Source organism: Phoxinus phoxinus, assembly GCF_949152265.1.
Source record: "Phoxinus phoxinus genome assembly, chromosome: 23".
Lineage (NCBI taxonomy): Eukaryota > Metazoa > Chordata > Actinopteri > Cypriniformes > Leuciscidae > Phoxinus > Phoxinus phoxinus.
This window is the reverse complement of record NC_136898.1, coordinates 25,388,465-25,408,779: the sequence shown is the minus strand read 5'-3', so window position 1 is coordinate 25,408,779 and position 20,315 is coordinate 25,388,465. Positions and strand designations below refer to the sequence as shown.

Genomic DNA, 20,315 nt, shown 5'->3' with positions numbered 1-20,315 from the left:
AATTTGAAGCCTTTTCACAGCCGCTGAGTCCCCCTTCTGGGCCCCGGGCCCCTGCTTGAGAACCACAGCTTTACATAAGAGCGTCCGAGCCTCGACACATCACGTGACTGGATCCTGAGCACCAGTGGCTCGCGTCACGTGACTGGTGTCGACACCACTCCTCTGACAGGGATCTCGCCTATGGTTCGCTCAAGCACAGGTGTGCAGTCTTTCTGAACAGGTTTGATTTTACACCATTTCCTTCATTACATTTCTTCACTGCTATGAATAGAGTGCCGTGTGTGAGCCGCGCTTACGCCGCGGTTGTGCCGTTAAATCCCCGCGTCGCTGTTGTAAATCGCGAAATGGTGGCAGTGACACAGCCCAGAATAAAGATAGCGTATGGAGGACGGCTTTCTGCTGTACTGGATTTTGATATTGCTCGATTTTCGTCGATAAAGCTGTTTTATGGTACATATGATGGCGTTTTTTGGTACATGTGGAGCTCCACGCAGTATTTGAGTCTGAGATAGATGTCGAGCATCATCATCTTCATCAGGAGGAGAACAGGATGATTCTGGCTGACTCCTACTAAACCCTCAACATTATCCTTTATTATCATCATTATTCCTTCTTTTACATCAACCTTATTCTGCAATGTGTTAAACTGCGCCTATGATTTTTACCGAAATGTTAATATTTGATTAATATTTTTACAGGAAAGCGTTGGCCTGGTTTCTCAGGGTTTATGGTAATGTCTGGCATTAAAACAAACACATTTCCATTTTTATACTGTATAAACCACTACTGTTCAGTTTGAGCTCAGTGGAAGTGCAGGGCCTTTTGTTTATCACTGAATAGTGGATATACTCCCCTTTTTTCAGTTTAATTCAGATTTCCTTTAAGATTTTGGAATGTCAGTGAATAAACTAAACCTAGTGTTGTGGACTGAAGGCAAGGACTGATATTTTATATGTATGCTAATATATTATATATATATATTTAATATGCATAATTTTCCCCAAACTGGCATTTCAAATGGTTTTTGATCCCTATTTTATTCTAATGAAGTAGGTTTGGCAATAAGATAATGTAGCCTAAATGTTAACTACTATTCAGGGATTGCATAATCATTTCATATATGTGCAAATGATTGTGTAATAATTACTGTCAATGTTTTGATGATTAGTAAGTGTGTAAATATAATCTTAAATTTGGTCATTTTTGTTTATTAGCCTACATTTTTCGGGTCACAATATTCACTATATAACTAGTTTTCCCTCAATAAACTCAGAATTATGCGTATTGACAGTAAATAAGGTAGTTAGATAAGGGGTAGAGTTAAGTGATGCAGAATAAGGCATTAATATGTGCTTTATATGTACTAATAAACAGACAATATGCTATTAATATGCATGCTTCTCTTTTCAGTCATTTATTTATAAAGCACAATTTATTACAACTGCAGCTGCCCAAAGTGCTGTACAAAGATAAATAAATAAAGCAGGTGATACAGAAATAACACAAATTCACAGAATTGAGTGTAGAATATGCCTCAGTACCCTGCAGAGTTAAACGCCTGAGATAATGGATGAGTTTTTAACATTTATAACAGTAGATATAGTTGCAGGGGTAAAAGATTGCACCCCTGAGGTTTAATCTAGACCTCTAGGAACAGTTAAAGCAGCTGATCAGAGCACCTAAGAGACCTCGTAGATGTGTGCCGTTTTAAAGACTGCTAGTGAAGGTGCTGCCAACACATTTAATGATTTAAAAGCAAACAGGAAAATATTAAATTCAATTCGGAAACGTACGGGCCACCAATGAAGATAGAGTCATGATGTCAGCATCCTAGCGGCTGCATTTTGGACTACCTGCAAATGAGACAACACTGTCTATCTGACTCATATATACAGAGAATTACAATAATCAAGCCTTGAAAAAATAAAGGCATGCATGACCTTATCGGGGTCCTTAAAAGAGAGAAATGTCTTGACTTTGGTCATAAGTCTCAAGTGGAAAAGGCCGGATTTGACAACAGCATTTATTTGCTTATCAAATTTAAAAGCTTTGTCAAATAAAACACCCAAATTCTTCACTACCGTTTTATTATTATACGATACCAGTGGAACAAGACTAAAATTATCAGTTGGTCCAAATTTAAGTTGAGTAAAAAAAAAGAAAGAAAAGTTAAAGACATCTAGCCTTTTATATCATTTAGACAGGTTAAAAGAGGAGTTAGGGCTGTTGCAATGGCAGATAAATATGTCTATCATGCTAATAAGCAGTTAGTCAATAGTAAATATGTATCTAATTTAAAGTGTTACCGATATTTATTTATTTTTAGTATTCATATCAAGTGAAAATAGGATGTTACATTATTCGGCCCAACCAAATGTAAAGATTTTCTCATCTAAATAAATCTCTTATCTAAACACTCATGAAGCTTAGTGTGTTTATTATGAACAATATGGATCAATGGAGCCGTTCTTTATAAGCCCACTTGACAAAAAATAATTAATATTAATAAACGCATCACTCATGCAGTGTTGTTGGTTAGATGCAATACTGCTTTACAATACCAAGAATAAAAATAAAAAAATCTCTTATAATAATCATTATTGTTGTTATTGTCATCATTATTATTTAATTAATAGTTCTCAATAATACTGTACAAAGCAAATTAAGTTTTATCGGCATACCTTACAAGGCATGAATCTGTATTTCGAAGAGCACTCTGATATTATAAATGTCACATCCTCAGGCTGGATTGCCCATGATCTCCACCAGAGGGCACTCCTCCCACAACTACATTTCCCATAACCCATTGCCTGGACTCACTGTGGGCTGATTACTTTCACCTGTGTGTCATTTGCTTGTTAATGTTGGCCGAGGCCTATATAAGCACTGTGTTTCCACTCACGCTTTTTGCGAAGTCTTGTTTGTGTTACACTGTATTTGTCTAGTGTCCCGTACTATGGTTGTGATCTTCTGCCTGGTGTCCCGTACTATGGTTCTGCCTGGTGTCCTGGATTTCCCTGTATGCCCTGTGTTTTGACCATTTGCCTCATATGTGGATTGATTACGATTGTAGATCTTCTAACCGTGTGTCAGAGCAGAACGCAACAATAAATACACTAATGATGGGAAGTTCGGATCAATTTACTGACTCTCTCGTTCAATCTCGTTTATCAAAATGAACGAATCTTTATTCGAGTCATTTAGTTTTTTAAGGGGCTTTAAATGTTCCCAAATTCCCTGAACACGTTTCCAAATTCCCCGAACAGATCCACCAATTCAATTTTGATCATATTCTGAATTAAGAAATCATTATGATCATTTACAGGGAACATAAATATTAACATTACCTTCCAAATCTTTCGTTCATTTGTAATGTGACGGATGCAATGAACAAATGATTTTAGTTCTTCACTAAAATACACACGTGCCGTTACTAATAATATTACATATTTTGTTATGAAAATGCACATTTGACAGTAAATCACTGAGCTTGAATTGGGATGCCGATGTTAATTTACTTAGAATAGGCTATAATTTCAATATATTAACATAGTGAAAAGTGTAAATGCTCTGACAGTGTGATTTAATTGAGACTCGACCTTGATTCTTCTATATCTGCTCATAATGTACCATTGTTCTTCAATCACACTGTATTCATTTAAAAAGATCATTAAAAACACAAACATAACAGTTGCTGCAATTAGATTTAGGTTCAGTTTGCTAAATATTTACTAAAATAATAAATTTGTGGGGAAAAAATAACTTTATAAATGAAGAGATTTATACTTCAGAAGATCACTGCAGAATTGTAGAAGTCTGAATTTAAAATGAAGACGCTGTTGAACAGTAAGACCTCGACGCCCAGGTTAGCGATAGCATAAGCCATCAGGCAAGTGTTATTTAAATAAACTCCTGATGTACTTACACACTTTACAATGCCTCGTTTTATGAGTACAGCACCTATTTGCACTACTGTAGAAGTTTGGTGCCATCCCGGGCGTTATTAGTGCGGTAATTTACCAGATACGACCTTGGATCCATTAGCGCCCGCACTAAACCATTCAGCTGATATCTCTAAATAAGCTCTAACTTTAATAATGTTCAAGAGGAAAAAGCTTCTGGGGGTGTTTGGCTCGAGGTCATGGTGCAGAGGACCCTAGGCTGACATTACTCCGAACCATCGCTTTATATAAGCAAGCCAGAGGAGACAAGGACAAGAACCCAAACTCCATCAGGGACAGAAATGGGAACCCTGGGAGAAACCAGGAACAGTTCTCCTCTGGCCAAATGAACGAACACAGTGAAGTACAAATAAATCACACTTTGTGTCTGTATTTTTTTATTTTGTAGATTAAAGTATCTGCTATAAACAGTGTCTGTGAGGGCTTGATTGGTCCGCTTGTGTTTCTGAGCCACCGCAGCCTCCATCCTTCCCACAGAGACACAAAGGCCCCTTCAAATGTGTTTAATCTTAAGCTTGCCAAAATCTGGTCAGATGTCTTCTGCCACGTCACTGGCGCATCATCATCATCGCCAGTAGAAATGCTGCATCATCTCAAGCCCAAAACCTTTCTTTTACAGCTTTTGGGGGCATTATTTCACGTCAAGTGCTGGATTCAAGGTCCGTTTCATTCTTCCTAATCCTATATTGTTTTCCTTTCTGTCAAAATGACAGTCAGCATTTGGAATTATCCTTTAATGCTAATGTCCTGTAGACTTCACATCTGTGTTCTGCTACCGAGGCGCGGGACAGATGCAACCGCTTCTAATTGAATTCCGGTAGAAGAGTAAAATTTTGTATTTGTTGATCAACATCTGCCTATGACTGTCACAATCGGTTTCAAAGTACATTCACAGGGACACTGAACTCGATTTGAGCTCCAGCCCCATTCCACTGCCGGCAGTGCTGAAAGCTTCCAGCTGAACACACGGCTTTACGTGTGCACTAGTGTATGCAGTGTGCACTTCATCAGCAGCACAGCTCTGACACAGCCACGCTTTTATAACTCTTTTATACTCTCAGAACACATGGGGATTTTTTGTGCGAATCAGTTTGTCCACAAGCTGGCGACACTGGCCCGAAAACAACAACAAACTACTGTAAAACTCATCTTTGATATTCGACACCCTTGCCTCATTTAGTATGCGCGGTTCTATGAATATGCAAATGAGCCCCGCCTCCACTCACTCCCTCAGCTCAGAGATCCACTGGTTGACGATCACACGTTGATCTGATTGGTTACAAGGTAGTGTGTGACGTCAGAAACACCAGCGATTTCAAACCGTGTTTTTGAGACTGTCTTTGGTTCACTGCAGTTTTAAGCAGAAAATACTCAGCAATGCTGTCGACTTATGAACTTACACATGGTTTGTCTTAAAGCGTATTAAAAACACCACATAGACACATAAACAACATTAAAAGCTGGATTTTCACCACAGGGGGACTTTAATACTTTTTGAGAATTGCTTACTCTCACTTTTAACAAAACCGACACACAGTAAATCTCTTACAGTAATTGCCTTTGAATGCTCAAGTCACTGCTGCACTAATATATGTGCTAGACAACATTACAAATACAATATAGATAGATCTAAATACAGAGGATCACTCATCTCGTATAATTTTACAATGTTATAAATTGTCGTATTGTCCATTCCTAAAACTTGCTCTGTGTACAAAAGAGTACAACTTTTTGTAAAGCTGCTTTGAAACGATGTGTGTTGTGCCTGACTAAAGGCCTGTTTACACCAACGACCGATAACTATAACGATAACTATATTTACGTCCACACCAACGAACGATAGCTATAACCATAACTATATTGCGCTCTAGGCTAGTTTTTAACAGCTGATGGCGCTCTAGGCTAGTTTTTAACAGCAGATGGCGCTCTAGGCTAGTTTTTAACAGCAGATGGCGCTCTAGGCTAGTTTTTAAAGGGTACCCCGATTAGTGCAGCATGTTGGCCTTATAAGATTAAATTGGCGTCAGCTCTAAAAAGGTGATACAAAAAAACTCCAAATGTTTTTGGTTTTATAAAAAAAAAGCCGAAAATCCGTTCACCCGTAGGCCGCCATATTTATTTACGTCGCAATGCAATGACGTGTATAGGTTGTTGCCGGTTGTAGCCTAGCCGCTCTAGCAGCTTCGGTTATTTGTTTTCCAACGTACCGGCTAGCTAGCTACGTTTTGACAGGTAGCGAGATGAACACGTCTGCCGTTCAGCCTTTTCAGTTTGAACCCGAGCGCACCATAGGCTTAAATCAGGAGAATAACGCGGAAGACGATAGGCGCACTCAAGATTATCAGAGAGTTGAGGAAGCGAGGGTAGGGCGAAACGGATGATGTCTGTGCGGCTACTGCTTGCCCATGCCAAGCGAGAACGAGAGCGTTAGCTGTAAAGAGCTCCACTTTTTGTCAGCAGCTGTCCTGGGTAGGCTAAGTATAGAGCAGACGATCGTACTATCGGTATAAATAATTTAATAAGTCATCTACCGCCATCGTTTGCTTTATTTTCACCAAGCAGTCACTCACTACGCACAGAAATGCCCCGAACCCAGTCAACACTGTTCTGCTCATCTACCTCTACATTTTTAATCTTACTATTACAAAAATGTTATTAATAATGAACTGCAGTTATTAATTAATTATTGAATTGCCTTGAACTACATATTTAAAATCTTAAATCTCAGATAATTCAGATTTGCACTATTTTTTCCCTCACATTTCTGTGCGTAGTGAGTGACTGCTTGGTGAAAATAAAGCAAACGATGGCGGTAGATGACTTATTAAGTCTTATTATGACTTCTTCGCCTTCCAGCTGCGCGTTCCGGCGCTTATATCCTTTCACTTGCAAACTAAACTGTATTGTGTGTGTGTGAGTTCGCCGGCGCGACTCACACTTTGTATCTAAAAGAGCAACGTCTTTTTCAAGATGCCTGCCTGCATACCGCCCGCTGCAGTGCCGCGCCGTAAAAAGCGCTGTGCTCAGCGGATCCCGGAACCATCTCCCAGCCATCAAAGCTCGCCGGTGCGACCGCAGCTTGCCGCCGCTTCCGTCGACGACATGGTCGAGATCGACGCTCTGTTGAAAGATGGGGACTCGTACCGCCCGCTGTAGTGCCGCGCCGTAAAAAGCGCCGTGCTCAGCGGATCCCGGAACCTCCCTCCACCACGAGGAGCTCGCCGCTGCTGCCGCCAGCTTCTCCGCCCGCTTCGCTGGACTCTCTGACTGACGGACAAAGGCCGCTGTATCCCGCCGCGTCAGTCATGGACGAGGAAGGTGAAGCCGCGTCTGTGGAGGACGACTGCTGTTCTCTCCTCGCTTCGGGTAGCAAGGGATGGGCGAGCTCCGAGGATCTCCCCACCCCCGCCGCTCGCGAGCATCGAAGAAGAAAGGCCAGCATCGCTCACGCAGCGTCACAAGCACAGCCCTACACAATACAGGGCTTGCGCACTTAATATCGACTCATGTCGATTGTGCATCATATGTAGTGAGCGTGCCCGCTTTCAGTGCCCACAATCACTACAGGCTACATGTCACACGGTTTCTGTAAAACAAAACCGATGCACGGTCAGTCAGTTCTAATAGACAGTACTACCAGTGCTATAAATGTATCCGCGTTCACGCACCTACATTTATTCACAGACATGCCGAGCCCTACGGGACTCGCCCCGCGCGCTCCCTCTCAGCTGAGAGAGCTGAGGGCGCGCGGGCTGCCCGCTCGATGAAGCGCGCCCCCGCATCAAACGCGGCAATGCCCAGTCCCCAGCGCCCACGTTCCCACACAAGCATCACGGTTCCTACGGAGCCCGTCCAGCCCTCCCTCTCCCTCCTAAACGCTGTCGAGGGGTCGAGCGCGGACATTCTGCCCGCTGTCATCAGCGCGGCCCCGGCCTCAGATGTTGCGAGCGAGACATTTCTGTCGCAGCTCACGAAAGCCGCTGTATCGCGAGTCGATCAGAGCGCGCTTTTCACTCAGCCCCTAGCTACACGTGCAGATGCATGGGAGAAGCTTCCCGGGGTTTCAAAATGGGTGATAAACATCATAAAAGAAGGCTATTCGCTGCAGTTTCGCAGACGCCCTCGCCGCCACGCGGCGCGCGTCGAGACTTCGGTAGATTCTAATGTAGCACACCTACTTCGAGCCGAAATTCAGAAACTTCTGAGAAAAAAGGCTATCGAACCTTTATCTCAGGCTCAGAACGAAGGGGGGCTTTACAGCAGATACTTCCTGGTACCCAAGAAAGACGGGGGTCTCAGACCCATACTAGATCCTCGAAAAATCCTCGCGCATGTTCGCCGAGGAGACTGGTTCGTGTCAGTGGATCTAAAGGACGCGTATTTTCAAATACAGATTGCGTCACGTCACAGGCGAGTTTTGAGATTCGCCTTCGAGGGCCAGGCATACCAGTACAAAGTCCTGCCGTTCGGCTTGTCTCTAGCACCCCGTACATTTACGAAGTGCATGGACGCAGCACTCGCTCCCCTCAAACTGCAGGGTGTTCGAGTGCTGAACTATTTGGACGATTGGCTCATTCTAGCCCAATCTCATTCAGAGATAGTGGCGCACAGAGCCCTGCTGCTGAGTCACCTCGAGAATCTCGGTCTCACAGTAAACTGGGAAAAGAGTTCGCTATCCCCCAAACAGAATATTTCTTTTCTGTTTGGGGGACAACTGAACTCGCTGTCCATGACAGCCTAGCTGTCGCAACAGCGCGCGCTACGTATTCAGCGCACAGTCAGCTCATTCCGCTGCGGCGCTGTTCTCCCTCTAAAGAGCTTTCAAAAAAATGCTAGGTCTGATGGCCTCAGCATCTGCAGTGCTGCAGCTGGGTCTGCTACGCATGCGCCCGCTGCAGATATGGCTCAAAGGGAGGGTGCCCTGCAAAGCATGGGCCACCGGTCGGCTTCGCCTCAAGGTCAATCAAGCTTGCGTTGCAGCTTTGAAACCATGGAGGTCAAAAGACTGGTACCTTTCAGGTGTAAGCCTGGGGACTTCCTCGAGTCTGAGGGTGGTGTCTACGGACGCATCCAACGCAGGATGGGGAGCGCTGCTCGAGGGCAGACCGCTGTTCGGCCTTTGGTCAGAGCGAGAGAAGCTCTTCCACATAAACTGCCTCGAGATGTTAGCAGTGTGCAAAGCACTCACTCGCTTTCGTCCCCTGATTATGGGCTGCCATGTACTGATACGTTCAGACAGCATGTCAGTGGTGTCATACATAAATCGCCAGGGCGGCCTCAGGTCCCTGTCGTTATACAGGCTGACCAGACGCCTTCTGGTATGGGCGCGCTGCAACCTCTTTTCACTAAGGGCGGCGCACGTGCCAAGGCACCTGAATGTTGGACCAGATGTACTGTCCAGGAACCGCGTTCCGGCAGGAGAATGGTCGTTACACCCACACACAGTACAACTGTTGTGGAAGAAATTCGGCAGAGCGGAAGTAGACCTCTTTGCGTCTCCGGAAAACGCTCACTGTCCAGAATTTTACTCAAAAAGCGGGGACGCACTGGCTCATCAATGGCCGCGCCGCCCTCTGTATGCTTTTCCCCCTGTCTCCCTAATGACTCAGGTGGTGGAGAGGATCAGGGAAGAAGGATGCTCAGTGCTGCTGATAGCACCGCTGTGGTTGAATCAACCCTGGTTCCCAGCTGGGATGCAATTAGCCAGCACCGCCCCGTGGCCAGTGCCTCTGAGGAGAGATCTCCTTTCTCAAGCAAATGGTTCGATTTGGCATCCTCACCCGGAGCTATGGTCCCTTCATGTGTGGGCCATAAACGGGTATCCGCTGACCTCCCTCAGGGAGTGCTAAACACGATCACACAGGCTAGAGCTCCGTCTACGCGACGGCTCTATGCGTCTAAATGGTCAGTTTTTTCTGGCTGGTGCACGTCTCGCGGCGTGTCACCCCCAGACTGCGGAGTGACAGAGGTTCTGTCCTTCTTACAAGAGATGTTGGATAATGGGAGATCCCCTTCCACACTCAAGGTATATGTGGCGGCTATAGCTGCTTTTTCTGAAACCGCACACGGCCAGTCCATAGGAAGGAACGATTTAGTCATTCGGTTCCTTAAAGGAGCTAGGAGACTTAATCCACCCAGACCTCCCACTGTTCCCATTTGGGACCTTTCCACGGTGCTGGACGCCATGAAGGGTCCTCCTTTTGAGCCTCTTCAGGAGATTGATATGAAACACTTGTCGCTCAAGACGGTGTTTCTCCTGGCTCTCGCTTCAGTGAAGCGCGTTGGGGACTTACACGCGCTCTCAGTGAGCGCGTCGTGCATGGAATTTGGGCTTAATGACTCCAGAGTCGTGCTCAAACCTAAGCATGGTTACGTTCCAAAATCCCTAAACACACCGTTTAGGGCACAGGTTATTTCCCTGTCTGCCCTTCCGGTCACCGGGGACAATACGGACGATAATTTTCTCTGCCCAGTGAGGGCATTGAGAGCTTACGTGTCGCGCTCGTCTGTTTTCAGACAGACGGAGCAGCTTTTCGTTTCGTTTAGTGGTCGTCTCAAGGGACTGGCCACTTCGAAGCAGAGCCTATCCAGATGGATAGTAGACGCGATAGCTCTAGCGTACGCATCCAAAGGCATTCAGTGATCTGCTAAGTGCAGTCAATTTTGTGGGAGATGGTGGTTAGAGCCCACCTCTTTCAGGATTCTCTGTGAGTCCTAAAGGTGATTATGTACTATATGAACCCCAGCTCAGTGCTCTGGGTCTATGGTGTCGGATCACTGCACACACGGCGTCTTACAGGGTGTTCCCCAATGTGTTGCTACGACAACGCAGTACGAGAGTATCTCTCGTAAGAGAAAGTACTCGGTTACTAACGTAACCTCGGTTCTCTCTAGAGAGAGGAACGAGTACTGCGTTTCCTGCCGTGTATGCGCTCTGGTTGTTTCGCTGTTAAAAATCAGAGTTCATAAGCCTGTGAGCGAAATATATGGCCCTAAGCCACGCCCGTTTCGGCGGGACGTGACGCAGGAGGGCGCGACGTCACTCAAGGGCTCTCTCGATTGGCTTAAGCATTTGCCGCACAGCAGCCAATAGGCGCGCGAGCTGTCTCGCCTAGGTCTGTATGCTGTGGCAATGCGCTTTACATTGATACAAAATTAAGGATAATTTTTTGCTTCAGTATTCTCGTGGAAAAGGATTTTCCCCAATGCGTTGCTACGACAACGCAGTCCTCGTTCCTCTCTCTAGAGAGAACCGAGGTTACGTTAGTAACCGAGTACGTTTTTAACAGCAGACGGCGCTCTAGGCTAGTTTTTAACAGCAGACGGCGCTCTAGGCTAGTTTTTAACAGCTGATGGCGCTCTAGGTTAGTTTTTATCAGCAGACGGCGCTCTGATGGCGCTCTAGGCTAGTTTTTAACAGCTGATGGCGCTCTAGGCTAGTTTTTAACAGCTGATGGCGCTCTAGGCTAGTTTTTAACAGCTGATGGTGCTCTAGGCTAGTTTTTAACAGCTGATGGTGCTCTAGGCTAGTTTTTAACAGCAGATGCCGCTCTAGGCTAGTTTTTAACAGCTGATGGTGCTCTAGGCTAGTTTTTAACAGCAGATGGCGCTCTAGGCTAGTTTTTAACAGCAGATGGCGCTCTAGGCTAGTTTTTAACAGCAGATGGCGCTCTAGGCTAGTTTTTAACAGCTGATGGTGCTCTAGGCTAGTTTTTAACAGCAGATGGCGCTCTAGGCTAGTTTTTAACAGCAGATGGCGCTCTAGGCTAGTTTTTAACAGCTGATGGTGCTCTAGGCTAGTTTTTAACAGCAGATGCCGCTCTAGGCTAGTTTTTAACAGCAGATGGCGCTCTAGGCTAGTTTTTAACAGCTGATGGCGCTCTAGGCTAGTTTTTAACAGCAGATGGTGCTCTAGGCTAGTTTTTAACAGCAGATGCCGCTCTAGGCTAGTTTTTAACAGCAGATGCCGCTCTAGGCTAGTTTTTAACAGCTGATGGCGCTCTAGGCTAGTTTTTAACAGCAGACGCCGCTCTAGGCTAGTTTTTAACAGCAGATGGCGCTCTAGGCTAGTTTTTAACAGCTGATGGCGCTCTAGGCTAGTTTTTAACAGCTGATGGCGCTCTAGGCTAGTTTTTAACAGCTGATGGCGCTCTAGGCTAGTTTTTAACAGCAGATGGCGCTCTAGGCTAGTTTTTAACAGCAGACGCCGCTCTAGGCTAGTTTTTAACAGCAGATGGCGCTCTAGGCTAGTTTTTAACAGCTGATGGTGCTCTAGGCTAGTTTTTAACAGCTGATGGCGCTCTAGGCTAGTTTTTAACAGCTGATGGCGCTCTAGGCTAGTTTTTAACAGCTGATGGCGCTCTAGGCTAGTTTTTAACAGCAGACGCCGCTCTAGGCTAGTTTTTAACAGCAGATGGCGCTCTAGGCTAGTTTTTAACAGCTGATGGCGCTCTAGGCTAGTTTTTAACAGCTGATGGCGCTCTAGGCTAGTTTTTAACAGCTGATGGCGCTCTAGGCTAGTTTTTAACAGCAGACGCCGCTCTAGGCTAGTTTTTAACAGCTGATGGCGCTCTAGGCTAGTTTTTAACAGCTGATGGCGCTCTAGGCTAGTTTTTAACAGCAGATGCCGCTCTAGGCTAGTTTTTAACAGCTGATGGCGCTCTAGGCTAGTTTTTAACAGCAGATGGCGCTCTAGGCTAGTTTTTAACAGCAGACGCCGCTCTAGGCTAGTTTTTAACAGCAGACGCCGCTCTAGGCTAGTTTTTAACAGCTGATGGTGCTCTAGGCTAGTTTTTAACAGCTGATGGCGCTCTAGGCTAGTTTTTAACAGCAGACGCCGCTCTAGGCTAGTTTTTAACAGCAGATGGCGCTCTAGGCTAGTTTTTAATTAAACACTAAGCTCAGAATCGTTTTGAGAGAGTATCGCGATGCATTCGGAAAATCTCAGAATAATTTCTTGATTCTCGATGCATCATTTTATTGTCCCAGCCCTTATATATGTTATTTTTTCCTCTCTTGTTTCTGCCAGGTCATGTCACTAAAGATGGAAATGGATGCCAGTGGATCGTCCAGGGCACCCATATCCGTTCTGTCAGCCGCTGAGGTCAAAAGCACCCTGAAGCCCGAGCCCGAGCCCGACAAACCCCGCTGCTCCAGCACCCCCTGCTCCCCCATCAAAAGTACTGTCTCAGGATACCAAATCCTTCACATGAACTCCAACTATCTAGTGGGCTTCACCACCGGCGAGGAGCTTCTTAAGTTAGCCCACAAGTGGTCTAGTCCTGACAGCAGCACCACAGAGGCCTTGCCCAGCCCCATCAAAAAGCCTGTGGATGTGAGCCTGCACCGAGCCTCGCGCATCTGCAAAGCCAAAAGCCGATACTACCAACCGTACGACATCCCAGCCATCAACGGGCGGCGGCGCCGGCGCATGCCCAGCTCAGGAGACGGCTGTCTGAAGTCCGAGCCCGGCAAGACCCCGCACGGCCCGCTGCCCCTGTGCCTGCTGAAGGGCAAGCGCGTTCACTCCAAGTCCCTGGACTACCTCAACCTGGACAAGATGAGCCTCAGGGAGCCGGCGGACACCGAGGTGCTGCAGTACCAGCTCCAGCACCTCAACCTGCGGGGCGAGCGCCTGTTCACGCGCAACAAGACATGAGGACCGCACACACTCAGTGTACGGCCCGCTCTTTACCACTCTACGCCATCCATACACCACTGATCTCCTGTGTGTGAGGGACGCGGCAGGGGAACGTTGCAGGAGTCGTTCACCCGCACAGACTAGCTCTGTCATTATGTGCTCACCCTCGTGCTCTTCCACACTGTTCCTTTGTGTTTCTATGGAGCAATTTTATACAAGGACAGTTGTGGGTATCGTAGGTTTGTGCGGGGAACAGGCACACCGTTTGCTATTGATGCTGAAGCTCTGAGATTTCTAAGACTTTGATTTCTGTCTGTCACTCAAAACTATCAGGAGACTTTGGTAGACTTGGAATATAGCGAAGTTATTGCATTGAGGCGCAGCATAGACACTCGTATGATAGGGCTGCACGACATTTGATGTACCGGTGAAACTCGAAAACTGAGAATATGGTGCAAAAGTTCATTTATTTCAGTAATTCAACTTAAAAGGTGAAACTAATATATTATATAGACTCATTACATGCAAAGTGAGATATTTCAAGCCTTCATTTGTTATAATTTTGAGGATTGTGGCTTATAGTTTATGAAAATTTTGAATTTTTATAATATTTTAGTTTCACCTTTTTAAGTTGAATTACTGAAATAAATGAACTTTTGCACCATATTCTCATTTTTCGAGTTTCACCGGTACATCCAACATCGCTATATGGCTTAGTGCGATTGTCAAATGAAATAAATGCCTGCATGTGTGTGTGTGTGTGTGTGTGAGAGTGTGGCACTGTTGCTCATGATCTGGTGTTTTCTGCATCCGCTCTGAGTCACGTGCGTTCGGGAAGCCAGCCATCTTCTCAATCCTGTTTCTGCCAGAAAAAGCTTCTGAAGAAGACTTGAGACCGCCATAAATATTAATATTGTCATTTATGGCTAAAATGTGCAGCCCTACAAACAAGTTCTGCAAACCTGGAGATGTGTTTATAAATCACATTTTAAATCGCAATCTCTGTTGTTATCAGAAAAACACAATGACATATTTCCTGAGATTGAGCAGCCCTATTATACGTGTGTGTGTGGAGCGAGTCACAGTGACAGAGCGTCTGTGAACTGACATCATATGGAAATGAACTGCATTAACCTTTACCCCCCTTTCCTTTTCTCCTTTTTTCAGTTTGGAAAGACATGAGGGTGAGTAAATAATGACACGAGAATGAATCCTTTATCCCCGCTACCAGTTGATGTAAAAGTGTGTGTTACAGGGCCATACATTCATTGCCATGGTGAGGTTTTTTAAGATTAGCAATAAATGGTGTGTCTTAATTGCTTAATTCCTACTGTTGTGTGTGTGTGTGTGTGTGTGTGTGTGTGTGTGTGTGTGTTTGGCAAGTCCTCACTTTCTGAGGGCCCTTTAAAGACATGTTTGAGGATCAAGGTGTGTGTGTGTGTGTTTGGCAAGTCCTCACTTTCTGAGGGCCCTTTAAAGGCCTGTTCGAGGATCAAGGTGTGTGTGTGTGTGTGTGTGTGTGTGTGTGTGTGCGTGCGTGCGTTTGGCAGGTCCTCACTTTCTGAGGGCCCTTAAAGTTTGAGGATCAAGATCTTGTGTGTGCGTGTGTGTGTGTGTGAAAAATTATACCTTTGTAAATGAAGTGTAAAAATGACTGTACTGCAAAAATGCATTTAGTCATGTGTTCCCCCTCCACCTCCAGTGGTGTGTGTGTGTGTGTGTGTGTGTGTGTGTGCGTGTGTGTGCGTGCGTGCGTGTGTGTGTGTGTGTGTGTGTGTGTGTGTGTGTGTGCGTGTGTGTGTGTGTGTGTGTGTGTTGTTCTGCTAACATTAGTAACTCGTGTCAGGCGAGGATCTTGACTGTTACGCAATCCGGATGTTCTTTAACACACACTCCGATAGGCTTAGTGCAAGCCAACATTAGCATATAGAAACCATTAATGGCCTTTTCATTTCTTGAATCAATACTTCACAGAGTCTCACCGGATCATCTCACACTGAATGCTATGTTACTGTAGGAAGAAGTGTTAGTCACTGAAGGCTGATAGTAGATAACATTGCTATAAAACCAAAGTCCAGGGGGAACTTGATTAATAATTTTCGGTCAACAGACAATCTTTCACCGGTTCACGCGATAAGCACTGGTAACAGTTTATGGGATCTTATTTCTCCATTTTCACAACAATGTTTAATATCCATTTGCTTTTTTGAGTTTAAAAAAAACTCTTTATCATGATGAATGAATGAAGAGATATTAGTTCCAGACATCAGATCATGTTTCTTTAGGATCTTTGCTAGTTCTCTTTTCTTCTATATCTTTCTCCTGTGATTTTAATGAATGCATTGAAACTGAATTGCTAGATTTCACTCTTTTCAACATGGCAGACTGTGTTTATAGTTGAGTTTGGTCTTCTAGGTCATCTATCTAACCCAGAACTGTCCTATTGTTTCACTGTTACATCCAGCTAACCGTCGGTGAATATGCTCTAAAAGCACCTTAGATTAATGCATTATATATTTATTAATGTGATGTGTTGGTGATATTCTATTACAGTATTTCCAAAGTTTTTTTTAATTTACATATTGGTTTTAATTGAAGCCTAATTAATAGTTTTGTTGTATAGTTTTCATGTTAATGTGCTATGAATTCTTTGGACTACTGTTAAAAACTGATTTAGTGACATTACACTATTGGAAAAGTGTGATTTATTATTCATCTACACAGCAACACATATACAAAACTTAACATAAAGTATATTTACAATATTGAAAACAATATTAGGCGACTTATAAGGTGAACTTTCAAGGAAACCGCTTTTAAAATCACCATTACTTGAGTTTTCCAGTTTTGTATTAGCACTTATTTTGGGCAGAGCCAGCTGTCAATCATCCCGTCTGAAGTGTGTTCTGACCCTGTCATGTGCAAAGTACCAAAAAGTGAGCGGTTTGTGTTCCTGCAGGCAGGCTCGTGACGGGCGTCCCGCTGAGGCCTTGATCAGGTGTGTGTTCACACACTCCGTGATATATCAGAGCCAATGAGAGTAACACTTCAGCTTGAAAACCTGTCATGCACTGGAAAAGTTCAACTGTTGTATTATTATTTTTTTTCCAGATGTGTAACATTAATAATAATTGAAATAAATGCTCAAACACTTGTAGATTTGACCCGGTCGATGATTATAGATGTGTCGCCACTGGCTGCAGTGCCTTCGGTAAGAGCGTACATGAGTTATCCAGAAGGCATGTGTTAGTTTGTCTTAGAATACTTGAATGCACATGTAATATTGTTACGTTATCTTCTATTCTGAACATGTTCAATGCTTAAAATGTTCTTTTACCCTCTGCAATGTTTTTGTCAGAAGTTTGAGTTTCGTTTGATATTAATAAAACACCGTTCTTTGCATTGTGTTTTCTTACATTGTGTTACCAGGGAAAGCATGATGAAACATTTATACTTTAAATGCAATACAAGTCACTTTGGATAAAAGCTTCTGCCAAGTGCAGACATTTGATCTTAATCCGTGAGAACAGTGAAGCGGTGAAATCTGAAATATGCTTCTTTTTTCATTTGGCCAGTGTTGGGGAAAGTTGTGCATTACAATATTGCGTTACTCTTAAAAAAAAATAACTTTGCGTTACTTAGTTACTTTTTATGAAAAGTAATGCGTTACATTACTTTTGCATTACTTTTTCTCACCTGAGCTGGGCTTGCTTGTTTGTTTTTTAATAACGGCAAAAAAAGTTATATTTTTGGCAAATGTTAAGGCCTTTTCACACCAAAAGTGAAATTATGAGGCAGAGAAATAGTATTGAATTATGTCTTAAGCTCAAGTGGATATCCTAGCCTACCTGGACAACTTTACATCTGCTGTCCGACTGCATCACAGATAATGAATGATATTCACCTAAAAACAAACAGAGGTCATCATACTGAACAGACGCTGCGTGCACTTTTCTCTTTTTTTAACACCCTGTGTATGCATTCACATTAACATGTTGATTTAACTTTTGTGGGACACTGTGTGTGTTAGAATGGCCATATGTGAGGGAGTGACAAGTGCACAATAATCAAAATATGACAAATAAATGGTGGTGGTGTAAGAGTGTGAGGATACGAGGCAGTAGTAAAAACTGCTCATATGTTAGCCAAAACTAAGTGAAATATTCTAAATTTTCATATTTCTGAGCTGTCCCTCTCTCTCTCTGTCCCTCTCTCATTCTCCTATATATGGGTCATTGACAAATAAAGCTTCAAAAAAGGTGTTTTTAAAAAATATTTTAAAAACTGATGTAATAGATGAGTCATGAACTATTTGTCTGTCTGACAACATGTCTGTTGTGCCACCCTGACATTTGAGAACACAAATTGCTGGACAAAAGTTCTCCACAGTTTTAAAACTACTGATATTAATAAAAACTTGTTTATATGAAAGGTTTCAAACTTAAATGATGCCATAGTATTTTATTTATTTATTATTAAGACACCATTCTACTGTTTTCTTAGTCTGTTCATTTGTTCGGACAGTTGCACCACCTGACATTTTGGGGGTTTAAGATAACAAAACATAAAATAATATGTATTATTTAAATGTACTTATAATTAATTCAAACTAAATAGGTTTCATAGAATAAAGTGAAATTATCAAATTATTTTAAAAGGAAATAATGCAGCTGGACACAAACAATATGCACGTCATGTCATATGTATACCAAGATTTGGATTGTTCTAGATAAACAGTCCTAGAAAATTCCTGTCACGGTCACCAGCTGGAGTGCCCTTGATCTCCACCAGAGGGCACTCCTCCCTAGTCCATTGCCATATCAACATGGACTACATTTCCCAGAAGTCAGTGGCTGGACTCGTCATCTCTGATTGCTGTCAGTTGTGTATTATTAACCAGGTTAACTCTGCCTATATAAACCCGGTCTAAGTGAAAAGTATTTGTCACAACTGCATTTCTGAGCGCATGTCCCCTCTCTTCTTCCCTCTCTCCCTCCATGGATTTGCCCTGTTTGCCTGGGTTTATGTCCTAGTATTTGTTTGGATTGCTTGTCTGTGTTTTGACATTTTGTCTCTTTTGGATTATAGCTTTGGATTACCCTTTAATAAGCTACTGAATTTGGATCCTCAGCTTTTGTGTCTCAAGCAGTTTGTAACAGTTCCAAAAAGTTCTAAAGAGTAGGCTACTAGAAAGTTTTAAGAAGTGCTACTTATAAGCAGTGATGTTTGTTATTTGGTTGTTCCAATTTTTTGGGGGTGACCTTTTATTTATTTTTAAACAGAGGAATTAGGGTGTTTTTCATCACTTTTTAAGCAAAAGTAAATTTATCTTTTATCTTAAAAATAGTCAATATGTACATATGATAATGTTAATCATGTTGTACTTTCTAAAAGAAAAATAATTGATCAATTGGCAATGTAATAAAGCTTAAACAATATAAATTCGTTGTTTATTCATATTTTCAAAGGACCTGCTGGAGTAGTTGCAGTATAAAGGCTTCCTCAAAGGAACAATAGAAATCTGCTATTCCTTTGAGCCATAGGAAAATCACAAACTTCTGCATCTGATCACATACTTCCCTAATACATAGGCAAAAACAGTATGTGACAAAATAAGTATGTCTGAATTCACAGTACTCATAAAAGAGTAGGCAAAAAGTCCCCGGATGACCTTCTACTTCCGGCGAGATTCTGAAGTATACGATGGACACTTTACTATCCCATGAGGCCACGGGAGAGGATTTGGGAATGGTAGTGAAGCGACGCAACTGATGCTGATGGGTCACATGATAACGACCACATGGAAAATGTAGTACGTCCAGATTACATTCATACTACAGCTATACACACTCTATAAATACTATAGAAATGAAATGTAGGTCAAATCATGTATCATGTGTCAAGTCAAGTCAAGTCATCTTCATTTATATAGCGCTTTTAACAATGTAGATTGTTTCAAAGCTGCTTTACAGAGATAAACGTATAATTTAAGTTACAGATATTGTTTTGGCTTTATAGCGGTTCTTGAATAAATATATTTTCCAGCTAAAGTTAGTTTTGATTGATTCACTTCCATCGAAAGGATAATTTGTTATTAAATTAGGGGCCGCTAAGACGACACCGTTCTCTCTACACAGACTTTAAACTGAACCTGTGAGAAACACTGATGCTCACGTGCGCATCAAGAATTAATTCTATAGTTATGTGTGTTTGAATATATGTGTGCAGGTTTGTAATTCTCTACAAACAAAGCCTGAACAAACTACTTGTCCTGCCTATAAATTTGATACAGAATTTTATTTTATTTTATCACTACGGGGAGATACGTGAATTTTCCACAATGCTTTATCTGTAGATTAGTAAAGGGATCCTCCATAGGGAGAGGCTAGTTGGCACTTCAGCGCTGCGTTGTCATCGGGTCCAGGCGAAGGTCCTTCATCAGATCTGGAAACGGCCTGGATCCGGCAGGCTCCGGGAAAACCTCGGGATAAACAAAGACTCTAAAATTAGCGTAGATGCCATTCTTCTTATGATGTAACGAGTACATCAGGATTTATGGGAAGTGTTCCCGGTTCCGGCTGACCTAATCTATGCAGCCTAACATTGAGTTATAGAAGTCTATAATGTATTATGTGAATGCTAGGCCGAAGAGATGTGTCTTTAATCTAGCTTTGAACTGACAGAGTGTGTCTGCTTCTCGGACAATGTTAGGA

General features: G+C 43.1%; 2 protein-coding genes across 7 annotated transcripts in view; one reads left to right on the top strand and one right to left on the bottom strand.

Annotated features, from left to right (window-relative positions):
* slc38a9 (solute carrier family 38 member 9) overlaps nucleotides 1-20,315 on the bottom strand; it is a 219,439-nt gene that overhangs the window by 126,883 nt on the left and 72,241 nt on the right. The window lies entirely within an intron of this gene.
* macir (macrophage immunometabolism regulator) lies at nucleotides 102-17,003 on the top strand. Of its 5 annotated transcripts, XM_079600725.1 has the most exons (4): nucleotides 102-220; nucleotides 12,991-13,638; nucleotides 14,770-14,786; nucleotides 16,562-17,003. In XM_079600725.1, the coding sequence occupies exon 2, from the start codon at nucleotides 12,994-12,996 to the stop codon at nucleotides 13,618-13,620; it is 627 nt and encodes a 208-aa protein (XP_079456851.1). In that variant the 5' UTR covers nucleotides 102-220; nucleotides 12,991-12,993; the 3' UTR covers nucleotides 13,621-13,638; nucleotides 14,770-14,786; nucleotides 16,562-17,003. The 5 variants fall into 5 exon arrangements, 3 of the variants coding, with proteins under 3 accessions (XP_079456851.1, XP_079456852.1, XP_079456850.1); XM_079600726.1 differs by lacking the exon at nucleotides 14,770-14,786; XR_013796225.1 differs by having other exon boundaries at nucleotides 133-220; nucleotides 12,991-14,951; nucleotides 15,031-16,997.

Coding starts and splice junctions, on each gene's coding strand:
- macir (XM_079600726.1), top strand. CDS start 12,994: ATGTCACTAAAGATGGAAATGGATGCCAGTGGATCGTCCAGGGCACCC.